The sequence below is a fragment of the Oryza brachyantha genome, chromosome 3 (assembly GCF_000231095.2).
Source record: "Oryza brachyantha chromosome 3, ObraRS2, whole genome shotgun sequence".
In the NCBI taxonomy this organism is placed as follows: Eukaryota; Viridiplantae; Streptophyta; class Magnoliopsida; order Poales; family Poaceae; genus Oryza; species Oryza brachyantha.
In genome coordinates, this window is record NC_023165.2 from 5,424,306 (window position 1) to 5,448,551 (window position 24,246).

Here is a 24,246-nt window from a genome sequence, read left to right on the forward strand (position 1 = left end):
GGCCTTTGACCGCAGTTAATTAGCTAATTGTGATGTACTCATAAAACTAGCGTGGTGGCCCACGCAGATTACGCGGCTAATATTGTTATAAATTATATCTATATATGGTCTCTTATCTTTGTCTCTAATGATATCCAATTTCTAAAAAAAATACGTTAGGTCCAAATACGAGTCTAATATGTCTGATATTTTTTTATCTGATTAATCTTATTTTCTTTTTTTTCTTACATAAATACCGTCTTACCTTGTTTTTCCGTTGAGATAGAAGACATGCTAGCTAATGCTGATTTTTTTAAGAAGGCGGCATGTTGCTTTTTCCTCTTATTTTTCTTTGATTAATTTTATAATTTCTAGCCTATGAGGGATAATATGGAGGCTCATTTTACTATTACTTTATATATATATAATATATAATAGATTTCTTTAGTCCGGCAATTTTAATAATTACTAACACAAATTTAGCCATGTAGGTAATTTAATTGCATATAATTAGACATGACCTCCTCATCTCTTATAATAGAGTAGAGGTTTTACGTGATTCTGACTCTAACTTTGTACTTTCTATAGCAAATAAACCGATGCACCAAAACAACCAATGACATTATCGATTAAAAATCTATTAAAAGCTAGAGCGGGTAGGTCCCATCATTTGTCCTAGAACATATTTTCATGCAAAACATCTGTTTGGTTTCTTCTTTTTAAAAAATAGAAACGTAACCATAGCACCATTGACATTCAATTTTTATGTTAATTATATTTCTACTTGAATTTGAAAAAATTAAGATAAATTACATTCCACTTTAATGACTCCATTTTTTTTGCGCCAGGTTGGTGGGTCAGTAGATTAATTAGTTTAATCTACTCTAAAATCATAATAATAATGATTTCTTCCGAGAATTTATTTAGGTGACAGCAAACACAATTATATCTAAAGAAGTTAAATAATAAACAAATATTAATTTACTAATATTGTTTTGTATGTAATTTATTTTATGAATAAGTTGGCGGGCGCTTGAAAAAAAAAAGCAAAAACGGCTTGGAAAAGGAAATCAAAATCAGACTAAATCTCGCGTGACTCTCCAAGGGCGGCAACTCCATTGGGCGACGGATATGTTTCTGAAATGTTAAGCGCGCCTTAGACACACGTATGTATGGACGATAACACTAATGGAAATAGATTTCGTCCGATTGATGATTTTTTATTATTATTCCTCGATTAATCTCAGAATTTCTAGCCTGTGAGAGACAACGTAAAGGCTTATTTTTCTATTGTTTTATATATATAATAGTTAGGCGTGGTTTATTAGAATGAGCCACAAGCACGCGACAGCAGTCAACTGATATAACTGTGTTGTCCAGTCGTAGTTTATTTTCCTTCAGGTATAATATCTGATACTCTATTTACCATATTTAACTTGTTGTCGTGACGTTTTAATATTTATATATTAATCAATATATAAATTTATTAGCACACATATAAATCTTATAAAGTTTTACATTCATATCTTTTGAACCGGGTATTATTTCTGAAATTTCATTTAGACCATTGTACTCGGATTAAAGTATCCAATAAAATAGGTCTAATATTAAATATGTTCAAAAGTATAATAACACAATGCAAAAGTAACTAAATTAGACATGGAGTAAGTTTTGATCGCATTAGAGCATTTCCAAGAGAATACCTAAAATTTTATTTTCCAAATCTTAGGGCTTGTTTCTTTTATCTTAGGATTATTATAATCTAGCTTATTATTATTAGTAAGCTCAAATAAACAAATAAATTATTTTTATAGCTTATTATAATTTGGATGATAGATTATTATAATCCAATAAGGTCACCAAGAGGAGCTTTTTTTAGATTATTAGATGGCAAAAGACCCACTACCATTGATTACTTCTAATTAATTAGCCAACTTACCACGACACATATAAAAATAGTTGAGGGCATTCTAGACTTTAGCCATGCGAACTTAATAATCTAGTTTTTTAATAATCTAGAAAGAAACAGTTCGCGCCTTATTCTCCTCCAGCTTATAATAATCCAACTTATAATGATCTAACTCAATAAGTTAGATTATAATAATTCCAGGTCAAAAGAAACAGAGCCTTAGTTTAGCCATTCATGTCAAAAGATACATATCCAAATTGGCGTACACTCCAACAGACTATCCATCCCTGCTCTCCAAATCCTAACGGTCGGGAGGATGACTTGTGGGCCCAGCCATGTAGGACCCACAAATAGCAATCATGTTATGTAGGAGTATGACTTTGTCAGATTTGGGCATTGAGGGAGCATCTTTAGCCATTTAAATACCATTGCAAGTCAAGCACACCACTACTGTTGGGTCACCATTTACGCGGTAAAGGCCTAGAACTCCCCTTTGGTGTAGACCATGGTCCAAAGCTCCGACTGATGCCAGAGCTATATGAGACGATCAAAACATCCGACTGATGCCAGAGCTATATGAGACGATCAAAACATAGACATGCATTTGTACGATGTAAATTTTATCCGACCTTGCCGATATGCTGAATGGGTGTTCAACATAGTGTCAGTGAAAAAGAAGAATGGAAGCTAAAGGTCTGCGTCGACTTTATGGATCTCAACAAGGCTACCCCAAATAATAAAATTTCACTGTTAACACATATGCATTCTACAACAAGCATTACTATACTCTATACACTAAGCGGATGTGGGGTTTACCCGAGGATATCATGGTTCAAGCACCAAGTCTAACAAGTAGATATTCACCCACCTAAACTTTAAAGGTGGTATTAAATCACCACTACACAACTACTTTGAGCCATATGAGCCTAACCCATATTGCCAGTAGGCTTCAAGTGGGTTGGGGTGTTCCATAACTAGTTAAGACTAATGAGTGCATGTGTGTTGTCTAGTTGGGTTCATGAGTTTGATTAACAGGGTAGAACCAAGCCTAGGATAGTTAGGGCTTGAACCCCACGCCTAGGTTCAAAACCTCAATATAGTCTTTCTGTGGGTTTCTGGTTCCACCCCTGCACCCTAACATTTTGTAACTTCCACATTGACAATTTTTAACTCCCACATCAACAATTTATGTGAGGGGACACTTTACCATGTTTAATTCAGTTCGTATAGACAAGATTTGTCGAACACATGATCTGCCTTACTTCTACAAGCATCTATAAGAAAACAATGATACTTTATTCTCTACAAACTTGCAATAAATCTATAAAAAAATATTGGGCCTAAAAATTAACCCCTTCTACAAAACAAATGTAAAACTAAATCACCATGCATTGGAAATGCATATGTTTGATCTAAATCCGAGATACGAGAAAACTGAATTAGTCATCATAAATATTAAATTGGAAATCTTTGTCATATGTATTTGTTTATCTAATTTTCGAAATTGAATTTTATGGATCAAATATCCACACCTCGTGGAGATGCTCTCTTACTGCTACTTATAGTTCAGCACGTTACGGAATAAGTTCACTTTGGGTCTCTCAAGTTGTCACGAAGTATCAAAATCGTCCCTCAAACGTAATACCAGAAATATTGGCCCTCGAAGTTATGAAAACCGTTCAAATCAGGTCCCTTAGCAGTATTGGAGAGTGGTTTTGCTGACGTGGCATCCCAGTCAGCAAAAAAAATATTAAAAATTCATGGGACCTACTCAATAAAATATGGGCCACATGTCAGCTAATAAAAAAATCCTCTCCCCTCCCCATCGAGTGGTGGCTATGCGTCCGGCTGGGGCTGCGGCAGCTACGGAGGATCCGGAGAGGGGCACGGCTGGTGCTGCGGGGAGGAGAGAGGCGGGCGGCGGAGGCGGGGAGGATAGCCAGTGGCTCGCCTCGTCGTGTGCCACACCGACGGGTTCTATGTGCGGTCCTCTTTCGTCCTATGGCCAGTGGCTCGCCGCGAAGGCGCCACCGACGCACGCCGCAATGGCGCCGCCGCCAACTCCGCTCTCGGGGTAGCGGTGGAGGTGCGGCTGCTGCTGCAACTCTCCTGCTCCCACGCACTCAAGCCGCTTGCCGCCGCCACGTTCGCCGCGGCGGCCACACTCAAGACCCCGCGCACGTTGGCCACCTCCTCTTCCCCGCTTGGCACTCGTCGCGCTGCTCGCGGCCTCCAAGGCCGCGTCCAAGTCCTACAAGGCCGCGCGCACGTTCCACCCCGCCGCTCGGCGGCCAGGTGGCGCACGGGAGCCCAACAGCCCCGAGATGAGGTCAGAGAGGCTGCCACCGTCGGCGAGCTCCATGGCGAGGAACATGTACCCGAGTTCGGTGTCCTGAACCTCGTCGAGGATCTCCATGATGGACGGGTAGCCGGAGCAGGCGGCCTGGCAACAGACCTCGCGGTCCAGCGCGGTCATGCCGGACGGCCCGTGCTCACCGACGCCGCCGCCGAGGATCCATTTGAGGGCGACCTTCTCGCCGGTTCGGTGGTCCCGCCCCTTGTAGATGACACCGAAGGCGCCCTCCTCGATGACGTTAAGTCTCTCGCAGTCGTGGATACTGGATACTCCCGAAAGTAGAAGTAGAGGGGAGGATGGAGGAGCGCATCCCCTTCTCTTGGCGACGTGATCATCTTCGTCATCCTCCTGCACGGGGCGCTTGCGTGATGTCATGAACTCTAGCTTGCTAATCTCTGCCGTGCAAATGGATTATTGGAAAGTAGCAATCAAGAAAACAAACTGAAGCTTTATTTGGGAGAAAACAAATGAATTAATGTCATGCACCGACGTCGCCGTCGACGCCGGCGTAGCGGTGGAGGCCGGACCGACAACTACTTATACGGCCTCCGCCGGCGGCTCGGGCTGGCCAAGCAGTGGGTGGACATTGTCAAGTGCGACGGCGGTGGACGCGGTGGCGGCAGGCTCGGGCAGGCGGCAGCCGACGCGGTGGTGGTGTGTAGCGGCCGGCGAGGGCGAGCGGTAGCCGGCACGGCGGTGGCACCGATTAGCTTGTTATTGCAGTAGAGGAAGGGAGAGAGAGGAGAGGAGAGGAGAGGAGAGGAAGGGAGAGAGAGGAGAGGAGAGGAGAGGAGAGAAAGGGAGAGAGGGAGACAAAAAATTAAAAAATCTGATATATGGGACCCACCGATCGCCACGTCAGCAAAACTCGTCAAAAATGGATCAATACTGCTGAGGGATCTTTTTTGAACTGATTCTATAAGTTTAGGGGTACATATTTCTGGTATTGCGGTAAAGGAACGGAAAACAAACTTGCATGGAAGTATAGAGATCTCTGACAGACTTATTCCGCACGTTACCAAACCACCCAGCACATGGGCTCAGGGACTCTGGAGGAAATGCCCGCACCAATGCACCATGTATGACATTGGAATTTTGGTTCATTTTACAGCCCATACTCACCGACGGTTTGGAATTTTCGGCCTTGCCAAACAAGGCCTTGAGGATACGTCTATTGTCCAGTGCCACCGTTCAATTCAAAATTGCTTGGTTGACGGTCACACCGCAGGCCCAAACCGATTTATTCGGGCTACACATATTACCCCAATACTACTTGTTGAGTGCTGAATCTTAAAATATAAATTGTAATAATTTTTTTGCATGAATTAAGATTAAAGTTACAAATAATGATAATAGGTTGAGATAAGAAACTATGTGAAGAAACTAAATAGAAAAGTGTTGTGATCAGTTGAAAAGTTAAATAGAGAAATGATGTGATCAATTAGATATTAATGGAGAATTGTATAATGTATCCTAAGACAAATTAAAAAATATTTAAAAAAATGGTTATACTTCCAGACGCATGATATTGACGTTTGATTTGTACGACAACTGCTGAACATTCATGAGGACATGCCAAGAAAACACAATCAATTTCTTCTAGGATACCGTGCACCACACCTTGACTTAAATCTGGCAAGACAATAATAACTGTTCTATACACAATTTTGCCTTCATTATTAGTTCATGGTAGCGTGGCATGCTAGGCGGTGCATGCGGTCGACACGTGGCTCACTAAATTCTGGAAGGGACATGTGGGATTGTGGGCTATGCGAGACAGCGAGAGCATGGATCGGATGGTGACCATGCGAGAGAGAGGAGAGAGTATGTCATAACTGTACCGTTTACATCTGTACTAGTGCTATAGTGATAACGATATTTAGCAATGATAATTAAGCAACGAAAAAATATAGAATAAGAGAGATTTAAAATTTATGTAGAAAGGAAGCAAAGCTAGAATGATTTATGGCCTTGAATTTTATAAATAAATTAGATGGCAGGATTATTACAATTCTACATGGGGCTATTTTTGCTGACAAAATTATATATAATCTCACGAAAAGATGAAACAACAAATCAACACATCGTATAGCCAGTCAACCAAGTTTATAGCTGGTATACATGGTTTTGGCACTGGTTAATTTCTTTTGCATGATGTAGTCACTGGGTATGTGGATAGGCATGATGGGACAAAAGAAGATGTGGGCACGGTCACATAGGGCACAAAGGCCTCCACCGCAGACCATGACATGTCGCCGCTGGATGGCTTGATCGACCTTGTACAGGCACCGATCGCGATCTATAGACTAGCAGCGTTGCTAAAATTGATGATTTCTTTGCCACGATTATTGCGATTATCGCGATGAGATCAAAGCTGTAGAAAAATCACGATGATTATATTTTTCTTGGCGGCGGTCTCAAAGCCCTCTATGATAACAAAAGCCACGAGACTAGACTGTAGAGGATGAACAATGCACCGCGATAACAATGAAGTGGTGCGATGAAGATTCGATAGTAGGGATCAACGATATTGCTATAGATGACAGCGAGACAAAGATCTAGCTAGGCGACAATGCATTTGATAATGATGGCAAGGTGAGGTAAGACAATGACGGCATGAGGTGAGGGTTGCGGCTAGGATTTGAAGGGATGGATGTTCATCAACAGTAATATGGTCGCGGCTCGTGAAGGCGATAGGGAATTGGTGGCATACGACGGCTGTCTAGTAATGTGGAAGAGGTGAATAGGATATTAGGGCCACACCTAGGGTGAGAATGGGCGTGGGAGAAGGAGATGTAGGCATGAACATGAGCAGGATATGTTATATCCAGTGAACATCAGCCGTTAGATTTGAGCAATATAATTCTTATCGTCAGCTTCATGAGAGCTTTGTCTCATGAGACAGTGAATCACACTAGTTGATATACTATAAGGTGGTTAACATGTGTTAAAACATACATGCATCGCTACTGTTGTGCAGTATTTGCAGCTGACAGGTGCGTCCTATGACTCATGGGCCCACACGTTAGTTATTGTTATTGTTGTGCAATAAGTGGAGAGGATCCGCGCTTGTGTTAAAAAAAATGCTACACTACCTTATCTTGATTATTGCTGTTGTTTTATATTACGATATAATTTTCATAGATTTATGTTTAAATATATTTTATATTTAAAAATATACAAAATAAATATATTTTTATATTATTAAAGTGTTTTTTAAGACCTATATATATCGTGCTAGTGTTTGTAGACTAAATAGTTTGCAAGTTTGACTTTACTGTTGTTCATATATATGCATATTTGCACGTATATGCATGTCTGGTAGAAAAATCGCAAAAATATACGTGTATCGTGGAATGGATTCGCACCAACATGACAGACACGCGGGATAGCACCGCAAGACCAATGGGTCAGATGATGATGTGCTACTATCCCCGCTCCACCGTCGTGGTACTTCACCACCGTGCCCCAACTCGCGGTACCACACTTCCGTATAACACCAACTGCAAATATCCTAATGGGTTATCATGCTAAGCTATCTATAATATCATCGAGGTTTAAATGGCATTTACCATTAACAACAATATAATTTTAACGAGAACCATTTAGGAGAATTAATTGGGTAGCCTAACGTGATAACGAACTAGGAGAATCATAGTTAGTGGTATACGGCGATGCGATACCATGGGGTGGAGACACATTGGTGTAGTATCTTTGAGGTTTAGCGTGCCATTATCCAACCCATTAGCACCACATCACAACTCCACTGGTCCATCTCTATGGTGTGAACCCATCCCACAATATATGTATATTTTAGTAAATTATTACTAGACTTATATATACATGTAAAATGGTAAAAACCCATTTCTTTTGTTTTTTAATGTTTAACGTGGATGACTTTTAACATATGTTTGACTATTTATCTTACTAAATTTTACGTAAATCTGTAAAAATATAAGTCATGCTTAAAGTATATGTAATGATAAATCAAACCAAATCATGGTAAAATAAATGATAATTGCATAATATTTTTAATAAGATGAATGATCAGATATATATCAAAATATCAACGGTGTCAAATATTAAAAATCGGATGGAGTATATATTATCAAATTTGTACACCCATGGCAAAAGCGGAATTGCTGAAGAACCAAGAGCGTCCCGGATGTAATTGTAATCACATCTGATCCAAGTATAGAACAAAAGGTAATACCACGGTAATTTCTTCGTGGTAACTTCCAATCTTTTGAAGACGATTATATAGAGATAAGATGTCTATTAGCGTATCCGAGTTTATATGCGTGGCATTTAAGTGTATACGAGCGTCTTTATTTACAATATGTTTTAAAAAAATAAAAAGATACGCCTCACTAGAAAAACATACATATGCCTGAACTGGTGAGGCATCATCACCTGACGAGATCACGAGAAGACGGTGCTGTCCGGTGAAAATGACCCCCCGCCTCACGCGGCTTAAGACAAACGCATCTCCGCGGGGTAGCAACAAAACAGGTCATATATGTCCCAGGCACGCCAGGCCAGCGCGCGGCCGGACACGCGCACGCGTCCTAACGCAAGCTAGCGCCGGAAACCGCCGCGCACGCGGCCAAAAGCGCCAACAAAGCGCAGGGCATCGCCTCGAACCGAACCCAAGTTTACACGCGAAGCTCGCACGCGATCCATCCCGTCGCTCCGAAGGGGCGCAGCGCGATCCGCGAGGTGCGACTGTGCGAGCGCCAGCGCCAGCCGAAACCGCCAATTTTCCCACCACCTGGTGCTTGGCAATCGCGCGGGCCTCTTGCACGGCTTGCCCTGCAGCCCTGCAGCCCCGTCGCCTTCCCTTGCCTCCTCCCCACACGAGCCCGCGTGTCCCCAATCATAGCAGCGCGGCCGTGTCCGTTTCCTCCTCCGTCGCCACCACCACCACCACCTCCTCTTCTCCCCTCCCCTCCCCTCCCCGGCGTCCCCTCGGACCCCATTCGCCGATGCGGCGGGTACCCAAACCCTAGCCCGATCCAGACGGCGATGGCGACCGCCCGCGCGGGGGGCGCGCCGCACGTCACCGGCGACCGCTACCTCGACCTGCTGGTCCGCTTCGTGGGCCGCCACGCGGGGGCGCTGCTCGACGGCTCCGTCACCCTGCGCCTCCACCCCGTGGGGCTCCACTACGTCGCCTCCCGCCTCGAGGCGCTGCGCGAGCTGGAGGCCGTCGGTGCCGGCGCGCCCGTCGACTACCTCCGCGCCTACGTCGCCGACCTCGGCGACCACCGCGCGCTCGAGCAGCTCCGGCGGATCCTGCGCCTGCTCACGTCGCTCAAGGTCGTGGCCGCCGGGCCGGGGCGGGACCCGGCGCCGCTCTCGCTCCTGCCGTTCGCGCGCCTCCGCGTGCTCGAGCTGCGTGGGTGCGACCTCTCCACCTCCGCCGCCAGGGGCCTGCTCGACCTCCGCCACACCCTCGAGAGGCTCATCTGCTACAATTCCACGGTGCGATTACGCCATGTTTCCCAGTAATTCTGATCCTGCACTTACTTATTTCGTTGTTTTTACCATTTCACATGGTGAGGGGATGCTCTAGTATTGATCTCGTACTAAATTATGAACTGTATTGAGTGGCAGTTGTGCTTATCGTTTCCAGTCTGGTTCTTCTACAGCTAACAGACTGGTTTAGTGTTAGCCCACCTATGTCCCGCAGACTGCAATTAATACTATGTTCCTAGGATCTGATCCAACCTGGCGCTTGTATTACAACTACTGTACTATAGTTACTCAAATCAACATGTTACTGGCTTTTCTATGGGTGAATTTGCCATTTTCCAAGTGCTAATATACTATGAGATGTGGCCACGATCATTTTCCATTCTAACCCATGGGATTTAATGGGATGTTGTTAGGTCTTTAGGTAATCATCAAGCACTTCCATAGCAATGTAATTCACATGTTTCTCTGGAGTAGAGAAATATGATCATTTTTGCAATACCAAGTTCTGATAATATTCATGCTTGTCTTGTTAGGCTTGTGGGCACATGTTGCAGCCCACAGTGCTGTAATTGTAGCAGCTTTCCCTTTTGTGGTTTCTGCAATGACCCCCTGACGTTCTTAGTTAATCTCTGAATGCAAAAACTGTATGATAGTGTAGCCATTTGATATCTTCATACATTGCCTTGTGTATGCTTTCATGCAGCTGAAAACAGGGTGATGCATCCTCACATACTTCCTTGCAAATTATTCTTGAGGAAAATTTTATGCAATTTGTCATTTTTCCTCAGTTATAGGTTTAGTGGAGTCGGCAGTGATCCTTGAAGGTAATAATGCTGTAATAAGCCACCTTACATTGGTAATTAGCATATGCTACCCATTGTAAACAACTAAACATTGTCGAGTGGAAACAAAAGAAGATCTTTTTGGGGTAGAGAAAGAATTTGCAAATATAGTTGCATTGTCGAGTAATTCTTACGATTAGGTTTCCTTTATTTTCAGTTCCACCCAATGCAACAACCCTGTCCATGTCCATATAATAGTTAACTTTTGCACCACCGCAGGATGCTCTTAGGCATATCTTCACAAGCAGGATCATGGATATCAAGGATTCACCCACATGGGGCCGTCTGTTGTATGTGTCTTGTGCTTCAAATGGTCTCATGCTCATGGATGAGTCATTGCAGTTGTTACCTGCAGTTGAAATCCTTGATCTTAGTCGGAACCGGTTTGCAAAGGTGGATAATCTGCGAAAATGCACAAAGCTACGGAATCTAGATCTTGGATTTAACCATTTGCGTTCTATATCATCCTTGAGCGAGGTAAAATGCATTTCCTTTTCAGTACAATTGGGAATATTCACTGGCAAGCTTATTTCCAGTGCCGTTGTTTTTGTTTGATCACATGTTACTTCCATGCAGGCTTGCAGTCGAATTGTTCAACTTGTACTGAGAAATAATGCTTTAACTGCATTACATGGGATTGAAAATCTAAAGTCACTTATGGACCTTGATCTGTCTTACAACATCATCTCAAATTTCTCAGAGCTGGAAATACTCGGTAGCCTTTCTTTGCTACAGAACCTATGGTTGGAAGGCAACCCAATCTGCTGTGCTCGTTGGTATCGAGCACATGTTTTCAGTATTTTCCACAACTCAGAAATTGTAAGTAGTCATCAAATTGTATTGTTTTCTCATGGTTTTATATTATCCATCATAATAGTCTCTTCCACAGTATTGGAGTGACATGACAGCTCTGTTCCGTACCTTTTCTGCCTCAGTTGAAGTTAGATGATAAAGGTATGAACACACAAGAGTACTGGGAAAAACAAGTAATGTTTTCAAGCAGACAAAAGCAACCTGCTGGCTATGGATTTTATTTTCCTGCAAAAGATGACCATGAGGATGAAGACACTTTGAATTCAAAGACGGTAAGTTAACATTTGCCACAAAAATAATCTATTGTATGTTAGAGTGGGTTGTCTCATTATTCTTGTAACCTAACACAAATACTGCTTAATGATTTCTTCTCATGCTTATCATTTGTTTATTTCACATGTTATGAAGAAGCTAGTTTTCTTATATAGTTATATTGTCAGGTTTTTTTTTTTGCATAATTCAACAGAGATGGTGCCATTGACATATTATGATGACCTTGTTTCTAGAAATGCAAGATAACACCATTCATTAAACATTACTAAATTGAAACAACTATGCGGAAGTAGGTTATCCTGCATTTGCTGAATGCAACTGAATTTGCTATATATCTCTTTAATGATAGTCTGTTTGTGCTTCTATTTGCTGTAGAGAAAGATTTCCCGACTTGCATTAATCGTGGAGGAAGAGAAAGGTCTCTGTGATGAAAGTGTGGACCAGCAGACCACCCCCCACGAAAGTGACAGTTCTAAGAAGGATGAAGTTGCAGCTACTGATAATGACATAAAAATTATTTCTTTGATCCATACAGCTGAATTGTTGAAGAAAGAAAAATCAACTGATTGGCTGCGTGAATTTAAGGAGTGGATGGATGAAAACATGGAGAATACAGAAGTGGACAACCTTTACATAGATTTCCACAGTAGCAATGGAAAGTATGAGGAACAAAAGAAAAGGCAGAAAACTCAAAAGAAGAACTCAAAGAACATCTCAGACTTGGTGCAGACATCAGAAGGTGGCAGCAGCTTGAATCTTTTGGAATCAGACTTATCTTTCGTTGATGATGCATGCTATGGTGCTAATGGTGTTACCACAGAATCCTCGCATAAAGGGAATATACACCAGGCCCCTTTAAGGCTGGACTTGAATTCTTCCCAGCAACTTCCTCCACTAAATTGTGTAGCCACTTCACATGCTGATTCTTTTTGTGAGATGGAATATGGCACTGGCAGCTTGCATACAAATGGAGTTTCATCAAATCCGATGAACAAGCTGATAGAACCGAGTCTATCCTTCACAAATTCTAGTCCGGGGTCACCCCCTCAATACAAGGAGGACATTCTACATCGAAGACTTTGTATGGAGGAAGAATTTTTGCAGATTTCAGCAGACTTTGACTGTGCTTGTTCGCTTGGTGGTAGTAGCAGTTGCAGCGATGACTCTTCAGGTGATTTATGTTCATGCAATTCCGAGGATGGTTGTGTTGCAATCCTAAGTAAAATGGAGTTGTATCTCAATGGTGATTATGAGGGAAAGGATGGGATTGAATATTATTCTGGAAAACATAGTTTGCCTAATTATTCAGCAGATGATTTCCCAAATTTTACAGATTCCGTTGAGTTTGGTATTAAGGAGTTACATGATAGGTACAAGAGCAATGGGCATTTAGGTGAAGGTTCAGATCATTTGGTCAGACAACAAAGTAATCAGAAGTTGAAGATGTGGATTCCTCATCTTTTTAAGAATCACAATGGCACTAAAATAGTATTTCAAAAGGTTAATGGAGATGAAATGGATGATGGGGTTTCAGGGAACGGCCATCTGGGATGCAACCTGAAAAACCATACTCGTTGCAAGGAAATCAACTTAGAAAACCATAATTCAAGTATCCTGCAAAAGGATAACTTACGTGCCAGTGCCAATACAGTTTCTTGTGACACTGAAAAATACAAGCTTATAGGTGATTTCTTCAATTTAGAAATTGCATGCGATGCATCTGAAATATGTGAGAGGACAGCCTTTTGTGGATACATATTTCAAGATGGAGCTGGAAGTGATTTGGTTCAAAGGTGAGATGTGTTCCCCATGTTCTCAGCCCTGATTAAATATTACTCCCTCCGGTTCCGTGATACTTGACTATGAAATTACATGTCTATTGGTTCACTGATGAATAGCAATTGAACAGCAAAAATGCCAAGTTCAATTGCAATTCCTATAAAGGCTACAGCTACAGTGCAAATCCACAGTATTCTTCTTTTTTCGGTTTCCCTTTTTCTTTTTTTTTTTCTTTTTGAGGAGGGGTGCAGGGGGCTCTGCACAATGCTTCAAAACTTATGTATTTTGTCAAGTAAATTTGCAGATTACAGCATAAAATGCATGGTTCCAACTGTTGCTTACAGTGAAAAGTGGTCTTCAGCTTTGCGTTGGTGCACGCTATCATATTAAAAAATGTCAAACTCATACTCTGTACAATATGTGTTTTTGTGAATGATGACAGGATTTAGGTAAAGTACCTAAACAGTCTACGACATAACACATCACAGGGGTTGTAGGCTATGTATGTATTTTGTTTAATAATATTCATTTCTTTAATCAAGCAACAAAATAGCATATCAGACAGCCATGTGGGAAGAATTTTAGGAGATCATGAATTAAACACAAAAATGTCTACATAAGAAGTCTGAAAAATGAACACCAGGTGATGCTGGGCAGACCAAACTACTTTGTTTTTTTATTTTGTGAAAACACTAAAAGCTGACATTGTTCATAGGAATTTTTTTTATCTCTACAGAGTTTCTAAGAAAATAGAATCGGATATGGAACGCTTAACTCATCTTCTTGCATATTTACCTGGAAATTAACATGCATCTGTTTCCAGTAATATTTCCAACAATTAAAGTTACTTCCATGTCTTAAATGTGTTATGGGCAGTTATCAATAATATCTCCTTAAATGTGTTTTAAATGGATCCATTTTTCTACTCCAACTGTTTCCCTAACCATTTAATTCTATATGATATTCAGTAATTATCACTTTTAAGTTCTCTCGATCTTAAAAAGAAACTTGCAGGAATGTGAGGTCATAGATCAAGCATCCGCTAGTTAAAGCTTGTCTATATTTACTAAGCTATTTATGTCCTGCACTAGACTACTGTTTTATCTTATCTGTTTGACAGTGTACTGTTTTATCTCTTTGTGCAGAGAGGTAGCTTTGCTGAAAAGTTCTCAAAATAAACTACATATTCTACTTGTTGATATGGTTCAAGATGGACAAGGTTGCTCTCTACAAACCATTGAATCATCTAAAAAGCTTATTATCCTAATATCTATGTTAGACTGTTGCAACTGGAAATTTACATAGATGACTGTTTTACAGGAGTTCTTATCATTATTCTATTGTAATATTGTGACAGTTATTCTTACGTATTGATTAATGTGTTAGACACTATGCCGAGAGTTTTGGGCAGCTATTGGCTGGAAGATCTGGAGAATATTTTGGTTGGACTGGGTCTACAGACACTGAGGTATATTAGCATATCAATATTTAGCGACTTTCATTTGCATTATATGAAGCTTACTTTTGTTTTGCAATGTAGGGTACGCATGGCAGATAATACAACCCACCTATTCTTGACAAGGACTTCCAAGGAGGCACAAGATATACTTGGGCTCTTAACCGTGTCAAATTTTCCACAATTAACCAGTAGTATATCTTTGCAAAGGTTTGATCTATTTAGCCTTTCAATTTCATGATGAGCATAATACTGTTCATTTTGCTTAACGGGGAATATTTCTATATTTATTGTCGATTTTGGTTTATATTGTTGACTATACTTAGTTCTGTATTTAAATGGCAGCTGGGAGAAGGTCCAACTTAAATTGCTTGAGAAATGTACTCATGCAAATTTGGAGATGGGGATATATCTATACTCGTTGTTGTTGTTTTGGAAGAATGATGCTGAAGGTAAGCATTATTTGGTTGATGAAATAGCACACTATCCTATGGATGGAATCTGACAGATCTGTCCCTGCATTATGTTATGTTTGATGGTTTTGAAACCTGTTTGGGTTTGCCTGAGCTTTTCCTTCAAGCCTTGTCATCTTGTCGAGTGGAATTCTTTGGAAAAATGTGGGTAAGGCAGGTAGGAGTATGCAGGATTGTAAGCTGAGTAGGGTAGGTAGGGAGGTTATTATGATATTCTGTGTGTCTTAATCTCATGTACGAGTCTGAGACGTTTCTTCTATGGTGAGAGTCAGGGATCAATTTGTCAAGGCTATGGGAAATAATAGGGGAGGGAGGGAGAATTGGTGTTCATTTTGTGCTTTATATTGAGGATAAACACCACTGGGAAGATAGCCGGGTGGCGTCAGCTTAGTTGAGATGAGGGGAGAGTATAGGTTGAAGAGGACTTGGCTAATTCTGATTCATTGATTGCGTTTTGAGAACTAATTCATTGCTTGGTTGAATAGAGATACAACCCCATACTTGTATATATGGGATGACTTGGCCCTTAAGAAGCCTATCTCTAAAATAAAGGAATAGATAACGGACTAAATCTAATCCTACCAAGGTAGAAACCTAACTTGCCGCTGGAGGTACTGTTCAGGCATGTAATTCTGGCATGCCTCCTTCTTGGTCAGATTGTGGGCCTTGCCCTGCTGGCCCAACGCCCATAACAGTAGTTACAGTATGTCTTGGTTGTAAGTACAGAAGACACAAGGTATATCTTGTCGTACTCACAGTGGAGCGTTCTCAAACTGAAGCACTATTCTGTTGCTAATGTCTAACCTGACTTCTAAATATTGATACTTCACTTTTATGGATGTAGTTGGTTACTGAGTTCATGAAATGAAATATACTACTAATATTCAGCCATTATGTTGAGGTCATGATGGTTATTTGTACGGTGGATTCTAACTTCCGAATTTTCTTGAAGATAGACCTAAGGACACATGTTTAGAATTTCTTTATTAAATGGTTTATAGGCGAGTAAATTTCATCTCTAATCCTCCATTCTCTATTTGAAACTTATGCTGTTTACCTTTCCTTTCGATTTCATCTGCTGGGTCCCTAAACCTTTCTTTTGGCTTCAATTGGCTAAACTTAAATTGGCATTCTGAACCACCGAGTATTTGATGGTGTGGCATTCTGAGCCACTGAGTATTGATGGTGTGCAATGGCATATGGTACTTGGTGTGGTGACAAACCATCAATCTTTAGCTGATGGTTTATGCCATGTTTGAATTTTTTTGTTGAAGTAGTGTGCCCAGTTTGTAAAGCAACACATAATTTGCCAGAGGGGGTCCAACTCAAGCTGAGATGGAAGTTTGGAACACTCGAATTAAAGACTACAGACTACAAACATTTCCTAAGAACAAAAAAGAAAGGAGAAATGGCCAATTGCTTAGCGAGAATTGAACCGAGGAAAAAACATATTATTTCTTTCCCACCATTGGCATGAAGCAAATGGGGAAGATACCATAGTGAAATCTAGGGTCAAGATATGACACCATTTTGTATATGCGTTATTGCAACTGATCTCATATTCCAATTTTGGCATATGAAAAATCTGAAGATTGCTTCAGTCGCCTTTATTCACTATCTGTCTTCTGTCACCTGGAACTTGCTGAAATAGTGTTCATTCTATTTTGCAGAAGGATCCCTTGTTGTTAGATCCCTCACTGTTACTGAAGGGTCATTATTTGTGTGTATCGAGAACCTACATCAGTTTGGTTCCATCCCTGATGATTCGGATACTCCATATTTTTCTCTTGATGCTTGTTGTTTCATCAACAATATTCAAGAAGTGGTAAGTTATGCTCTGCTTTTGGCATTTCCCTTTGCTAGTGTTTGTCATGACAGAAGATAATTCCTTCCCACCTTGATGGCAATTAGGTCACAATAACACTCACCCTTAGTATTTTGTTTCTTGCTATAAATCAAAGGGGCATATATCCGGCACCATTTTTTTCTAGAAAAAAGAGAATTTCCTTGCAGACGTTTTTCTTTGGCACTGAATAAAACAATGTAACTCAAATAATTAACTCACGATGTTTCTATAGCTAATGTGCTTAAACTTGTTAGTTTTAGAGGAAAAAACAGGGAGCAGCAAGCAAATGTTGAGCACTTTGCCATCTATGTACCTTGTGGTTGATGCAAACTGTGTGAAACTGTAAGCACATTGATGTGGGGGTAAATCAGAAATTTGGGATGCAAGAAAGAAGTTATGGGGAAGGTTAGCTAGAAATGAATTTACTTGCTAAGACAGCATATTGGAATGGAGGCATACCACTCATAGTACTGATAAATTATTAATCTGAAAAACAGCCTATGCCCACTGCTATAAGAAAGAATAGGGAGGTTTGAAGCATGTACATTTCTATCTAAATCCTCTGACTTAAGAAAGAAAAGTTACCAGACGGAGTTGCTCCTACATCGATTATACAATGTTATCTGATGCCTGTTCTTCTCTGGCCCGACACTCAGCAAATCATTGCTCCCTGACATAGACTTTACTCTTATCAAAACTCATGCCTGGCCATTGTGCAGACAATGTGTATAGAGTTTCACACCTCCCTGCAAAGTATCTCACACACTCATTTTTAGACTGTAGCTGCTTGTAAGATGTCCAAGGTAATGCCACGTGCGATAGGAATAGCACATATACAGAGCTTAGAGTAATAACACCTTGCTTGTCAAAGCTGATGTTTTCCCCCTGATGGGAGTGGAATCTTGATTATCCATTTTCCCCTATTTATGTATCTTAACTCTATCCATACATCAATGCATAACCTACCTTTCCTATCCCAAAATCCAAACAAGATCTGCGTACCATAATGTCGAACACAAGCAGCCATCTTTTCATTAACACTGTAGTAATCAAGTACTGACCAGGGGATTGTATATGATATGAATCATGCATGCACAGCGTCTTCTAAAGCTGCAGTATTGCAGGTAGTAGGTAGAATTCATGATGGATCAGTAACATGGATAAAGGAGGAACTACATCATCTGACTTTATTCCTTTAGCTAGAGAAGTTGTGTCCTACCAAAATAAGCTATGATATCATTGTAGATTTGTAGTACTAGCTTAGATATTCTATCATATTTAAAGTTGATATCACTTATTTTTCTTTCCTTTTGCAATCTATGTATTCAGGTTGTGGATCATTATGACAAGAAATGTTTGACATTAGTTTTGGACAACCATGCACATGAAGGAAGAATTTGCAGTAACGGTAGCATTACAAGTTCACAGAACAAGCAGTCGGATGAAATTTACACAGTACATACGTGGAAACTTAAGTGGTTCTCTGAAGAAACAGTTGTGAAGTTCATTTCTTTACTTAAAGCTCTTTACTGGGCATCAGCCTCTTCATCTTTACCTGTAAAGTGTATATCTTGATGTGTTAGGTTCTTGTAGTTCCATAGTGATATTCGTTCATTCTTTGGGGTTGTATTTAGTTCTTAATCTGTACAGTTTGTTCGCTAGTTCCTCCTATAGTTATGTGCTTCTTGTGTTCTTTGTAGAATCAGAAAATTTTCCCATCTGAAAATTGTACATAATAGAATTATAGTTGGTGTGGATGAGTGGATCTGCAATTTTGGCAATAAGTTGTTTTCAATAGTTTGTTAAGGATTTCAGAGTTATACTGACGCATTTCTCCACTAAAAGGTGCAGTTGCCAGCAAGGATGGACCAGAATAATGATGGAATTTACAGAACAGTTGCAGACTAGCAGTACAGTACTGGCTATAACATCCTGACCATTATACTGATGCGCACACGTAGAATGTCAACTATGCTAACGTTACCACTTCATTTTCATATCTGATGCTGTATCTTCACGACTTCACCGAGTTGTAGGATGGTCTTTGCTCCCAGAATTTTCACATGTACATTCTTCTATTGCTTCTGCTGCTGGTTCGCTTCCGCTCTTTGAGCAGTGCTCATCCTCTGCAGCACCTCTGACCCATTCATTCTCAATTGCCAGGATATGAAGCCGGGATGGGATGGGCGGCAACATCACGTCGGCGATGCCTTCGAGCTGCTGTGCGACGAGCCCCATGGCCGGGCGGTCGCCTTCCTCGTCCTGGATGCACCAGCCCGCAACCTTGCAGAGTCTCTCGACCTCCTTCACGTCGGCGTCCTTGGCCACCCTCTCGTCGACCAGCCCGGCCACGTCGCCTTCATTCAGCTTGACAGCGGCATGCACCGGGAAGTAAATCCCGGAGCCGCCCTCCTCCGAAGACGACGAGGCGGCGTTGTTCCGCCGGCCGGAGACGAGCTCGAACAGCAGGAGGCCGAAGCTGTACACGTCGGCCTTGGCGGTGATCGGCGCGCCGGCGAGCCACTCCGGCGCGAGGTACCCCACCGTGCCCCGCATGGTGGTCAGGACGCTGCTGAAGTCGCGGCCGACGAGCTTCGCCATGCCGAAGTCGGCGAGCCTTGCCGACATATCCTGGTCGAGGAGGATGTTCTCCGGCTTGACGTCGCAGTGTATGATGCACTCCCGGCACTTCTCGTGCAGGTAAGCCAAGCCCCTTGCCACGCCGACGGCGACGTCGTACCGTTGCTTCCAACTCAAGGTCACCTGCCGCTTGGAGTCTGAGCCGGGGCCGCCATTGAACAGGTGATCGTCCAGGGAGCCATTGGCCATGTAGTCGTACACGAGCGCCCTCTTGTTCCCCTCGCAGCAGAAGCCCCGGAGGCGGACGAGGTTGACGTGCTGGATCGTGCCGAGCGTGACCACCTCCGTCCGGAACTGCTTCTCGCCTTGCCGGAGGCCGTCGAGCTTCTTGACGGCCACGGGCGTCCCGTCCGGCAGCGCGCCCTTGAACACCGTGCCGAAGCTCCCGCTCCCGAGCTTCTCGGAGAAGTCCCCCGTCGCGGTCCTCACGGCACGGTAGTCGAGCAGCAGCAGCGACCCCTGCACCGCCGTCACCTTGCCCCTCCGCCGCCGCATCCGCAGCACCGCCGCCACGGCCACCACTGTCACGACGCTCGCCAGGAGCACGACCACCGCCGCCGCGACGCTCCCGAGGATCACCATCGATTTCCTCCACGAGTGCTCCAGCGACGACGGCGGAACCTCCGAGCTGGCGACGCGGAGGTGAAGCGTCGCTCCGGCGAGGCCGCCGTCGCCTTGGCCATCGACCAAGGTTTTCATGTTGACGAGCTCGCCGTTCCAGACGAGGCACTTCGCTCCGTCGTAAACGTAGGCCGTGCATGCGCAGTCGACCAAGCAGGTGTGCGCGCACGCCTTGTCGTTCCTGGCTCCGGCCGGCGCCTCCGCCGAGCCGTTCGGGAGCCGCACGGTGTTCGGCAGCGCCAGGAACCCGTCTCCGTAACACTCGAGAGGGTGCCGCCTAGCACAGCCGGAGGCGGCGTTCTGCAGACTCCACTCCTCCGACGACCGGGGCTCGAAGCCGGCGGGGCACCGGCACGCCGGGTTGGTGCCGTTGCTGCAGACGCCGAAGGGCCCGCACGAGCCGTGGACGTCGCACGCGTCGTGGGGCTCCGAGCAGAAGAGGATCCATTCCCCCGCCGTCTTGCTCCACTGCCGCCGCCGCATCTGCCCGTTGACGTCCAGCATGAAGTTGCCGACGGCGGCGCCCGGTATCCGGTCGCGGTAGCTGAAGAAGTTGATGCTGGCGTTCGGCGCGTAGGGGACGCCGATGAAGTAGCCGGACCGCATCTCCGGCACGTTCGCGAATATCTCGCCGTCCCAGAGGCCGGTCGTCCAGTACCGGTGCTCGCCGCCGGCGAGCAGGTCGAACCTGGCCAGCCCGCGCGCGTCGATCACCATGGAGAACGCGCCGGGCGCCGGGTCCTCGGAGTCCGTCCACGACGTGAGGAAGCTGTGGACGCCGCGGCCCCTGTCGTAGCCGAGCCTTGCTCCGGGGAGCCATGTGTCAGTCGGGTGATCAAAGCTCTGCCACGCCACGTGCGTCGGCGCCGCCGCCGACGACGACAGCGTCGCGTTTCTCTTCACCACGAGGTTGCCGTCGTCCTGGAGCACGGCGACGGTGGTGCGCGGAGGAGGCGACGGGGAGAAAAACAAAGACGCGTTCGACGACCACAGCAAGGTGTTCGACGGCGCCGTCGCGAACAGCCTCAGATCGCCGTGGACGCTTAGCTCGAGGTGGCAGCTCGACGGCTCGAGGATCGGTTGCTCCCGGTTGGCCACCCAAACAACCGTCTTCTTGGGGATCTTCTTGTACCAGATGCCAAGGTAATGTTTGTTGGACTTTCCCGGCGAGAAGAGGCCGAGCTCGAAGTTGCCGCCATTGGAGACCAGCGTCTGGTTCCACAGGAGAGATTGGCCTAGGGTGAGGGTGTCAATGGCGGACGTGGTGGGGAGATGTAGGTTGAAGAAGAGCAGCAGGAGCACGCCGACGAGGAGCATGGTGGCAACTGCTAAGTGCGAGACTTTCCTAAGAATGATTAGCTTGTTTGTTCGAATCTTATATAGGATTTAATGACACCGTGATACGTATCTGTCAGGGCATTGAAGAAGCAAGCTTTGTTTGGTCGTGATGAATCCACAGGTTAGTTGCAAAATTTTTTTTGGCAAAAAGGTCACGTCGTCTGTTTGACTGGATGTCGGAAGAGGTTTTCGAACACGAATGAAAAACAAATTTCAGATTTCGCCTGAAAACCGCGAGACGAATAATTAATCCGTCATTAGCATATGTTGGTTACTGTAGCACTATAGCTAATCATGTCCTAATTAGGCTCAAAAGATTCGTCTCACAATTTTCTACATAACTGTGTAATTAGTTTTAATGTTCATATATATTAAATACTTTATTTAAATGTCTAAAGATTTGATGTGATGTTCTTAAGAAAAAAATTTGGAACTAAACAGGGCCTATGTGTTGGCCGTCAGCTAGTCACTGCGTCTGCATGATGCCACATTTGCCCTCTTCAACGATGTTTACGTGCAATTGGAAATTTTTTTTTACAGTTTATTTGGATTTTAGGAGATTTGCAAATCACGACTTATATATATGCTTAAATATACTCCTAGCACGGAGGTTTCAGACTGACAACAATGTCCATTTCAAGTTTTTCGGAAGAGCTTAGTCAACAAGTTCAGTGTATGACCCAGACTTCTCAAAATTTAAGAAGACGACAAACAGCTTGAAGCTAGTTCTATCTAAATAAAGACCTAATACCCATTTCCACCCTGTCTCTCTCAAGTTTTGATGTGAATCAGGCCTGACCTTTTCTTTGATCTGCCTGCTTCAGCAGGAAGCCATCCATCTGTATCATCACTTTAGGTTTATCACTAGCTGGTGTCATGTCGTTGTGAAGCTCATGTTCAGCAGCGATGCAACACCGCGCGCGATACATAGGCATATAGATCGCATTTATGAAAGTTCACTATTTTCTTGGTTACGCATCAAGGCTTTATCCCTTTGAAATGGATAGATGCCCCCACGTTAATTAATCAACGAAAGCGGCAATCGTATGGATTTACAATTTCACTCAACTATTTACATACATGGGCGTATATTTTCTACCAAAGCATGTGTTAGCGAGGCATCTCCCTTTGAATGCATGCGATAGGTGTGCCTAAAGCCAATCTTAATGGGAGTTTTATGGACAATATATAGGATGTCATGTAGACATTTTGATGATGTAACAAAATATTAACGAAGAGAGAGCTGAAATAAGTTTCATAAAGATGAAACCTTTTATGCTCTGTTATTTAGACAGCTTGTGTCTTACATGTAACCTAGGAAACAATAATAGGTGAAACTATGCACTGAGAGAGGTGTTTTATCCTAGTTTTAAACTTTTTAGATGACATGTCACTCTAGGTAATTGTGTCCATAAAACTTATATGGAGGATGGCCTAATAATCTTTCATGCAATCCAATGACCGAAATCCGTGATGCTCTTTGGTGTCTGAAAACATGAGACTACATAAATTTTCATTCAAGTACAAGCTCGTATAAATAGATTATATTCTTACAGGCTTACGGCTAATAACTGGCTAAGGACCCAGTTCCGGCCGGTAGCCGCTGTTTCTTGGACCATGATTGTAATCGCAATTACGCTGGATTTTGGGACCATGATTACAATTAGTGCGGTTTTTGATGCTATGAACTACCCTGCTCATCTGCAGCGCCTTCCTCTGTCCTCGGATGAAAGCAACCGCCGGCCTGAAGACCTGAGCTCGTCGCTATGGTAAGCAGTAGGAAAGGCTGAAAGTGGAGTGGCCGCCATAGTTAATGAGGTTAGTTGGCAGCTTGAGCTCGGTCAATTGTCATGTCAATGTGCTTGTTGACGACCGTGTGCAAAGGTGATCGCTTGATCATAACAGAAATGATTTCAGAAAAAATGGAGACCTATAGAAGGTCCAGAATTCATAGGATCATAATACTGGCTGTTCTCTGCAGACCAGCTAAAGATCGAGATCCTAACCAGATGGACCCATATATCAATAACCACGTCACAAAAGGCATTTTTATCAGAGGATCCGATTCCACCGGCTAATTAAGTCATAATAATAATAGACTAAAAGAAGGAATACATCAAGTTGCACCCCTTGAATGCGTGACCGGTTCACAGGTTTGAGTCTGTTCTGGTTGTGGACAGAGTTAAGTTACCTATTATCCATCATAACTTGCGAAAAATATTTCTGTTATTCACTGCATGTTGCTTGTTGAATCGTAACGCGAATGAGTACCAACAACCAGCCAATGCGGCAAACCAAAAAAAAAAACGATAACGAACACAAAATAAATACATCGATTGTGTTAGGCTCTCAGTGAAAGGCCAGAGTTTTCCACACGTGAAGAGCCATCGAAAGAGGCATTGCCGTCTGCACTACGGCGCTCACAAATCTCGCCGAATCTTTC

The 24,246-nt window shown here is 43.3% G+C and overlaps 3 protein-coding genes across 3 annotated transcripts; 1 reads left to right on the plus strand and 2 right to left on the minus strand.

Moving 5' to 3' along the window:
* Window positions 1-4,139: 4,139 nt before the first annotated feature.
* On the minus strand, window positions 4,140-4,619 carry LOC102706369 (cyclin-dependent kinase G-2-like). Its single transcript, XM_006651112.1, has one exon. It carries the CDS (start codon window positions 4,617-4,619, stop codon window positions 4,140-4,142), a length of 480 nt encoding a protein of 159 aa, XP_006651175.1.
* A 4,500-nt stretch (window positions 4,620-9,119) lies between these two features.
* LOC102706643 lies at window positions 9,120-18,916 on the plus strand. The gene is made up of 11 exons (XM_006651113.3): window positions 9,120-9,728; window positions 10,784-11,041; window positions 11,141-11,383; window positions 11,500-11,649; window positions 12,026-13,443; window positions 14,575-14,648; window positions 14,816-14,897; window positions 14,970-15,095; window positions 15,231-15,337; window positions 17,029-17,183; window positions 18,534-18,916. The coding sequence occupies exons 1-11, from the start codon at window positions 9,270-9,272 to the stop codon at window positions 18,777-18,779; spliced, it is 3,318 nt and encodes a 1,105-aa protein (XP_006651176.3). The 5' UTR covers window positions 9,120-9,269; the 3' UTR covers window positions 18,780-18,916.
* Window positions 18,917-19,078: 162 nt separating this feature from the next.
* LOC102704497 (G-type lectin S-receptor-like serine/threonine-protein kinase At2g19130) lies at window positions 19,079-21,895 on the minus strand. Its single transcript, XM_040522569.1, has one exon. It carries the CDS (start codon window positions 21,780-21,782, stop codon window positions 19,227-19,229), a length of 2,556 nt encoding a protein of 851 aa, XP_040378503.1. The 5' UTR covers window positions 21,783-21,895; the 3' UTR covers window positions 19,079-19,226.
* Window positions 21,896-24,246: the final 2,351 nt, after the last annotated feature.

Excerpts from the sequence above, each read along its gene's own strand:
- LOC102704497 (XM_040522569.1), bottom strand. The coding sequence starts at position 21,782 with ATGCTCCTCGTCGGCGTGCTCCTGCTGCTCTTCTTCAACCTACATCTC.
- LOC102706643 (XM_006651113.3), top strand. The coding sequence starts at position 9,270 with ATGGCGACCGCCCGCGCGGGGGGCGCGCCGCACGTCACCGGCGACCGC. Across the intron at positions 15,096-15,230 it reads AGTAGTATATCTTTGCAAAG|CTGGGAGAAGGTCCAACTTA; the intron begins GTTTGATCTATT and ends TTTAAATGGCAG. Across the intron at positions 17,184-18,533 it reads TCAACAATATTCAAGAAGTG|GTTGTGGATCATTATGACAA; the intron begins GTAAGTTATGCT and ends CTATGTATTCAG.
- LOC102706369 (XM_006651112.1), bottom strand. The coding sequence starts at position 4,619 with ATGACATCACGCAAGCGCCCCGTGCAGGAGGATGACGAAGATGATCAC.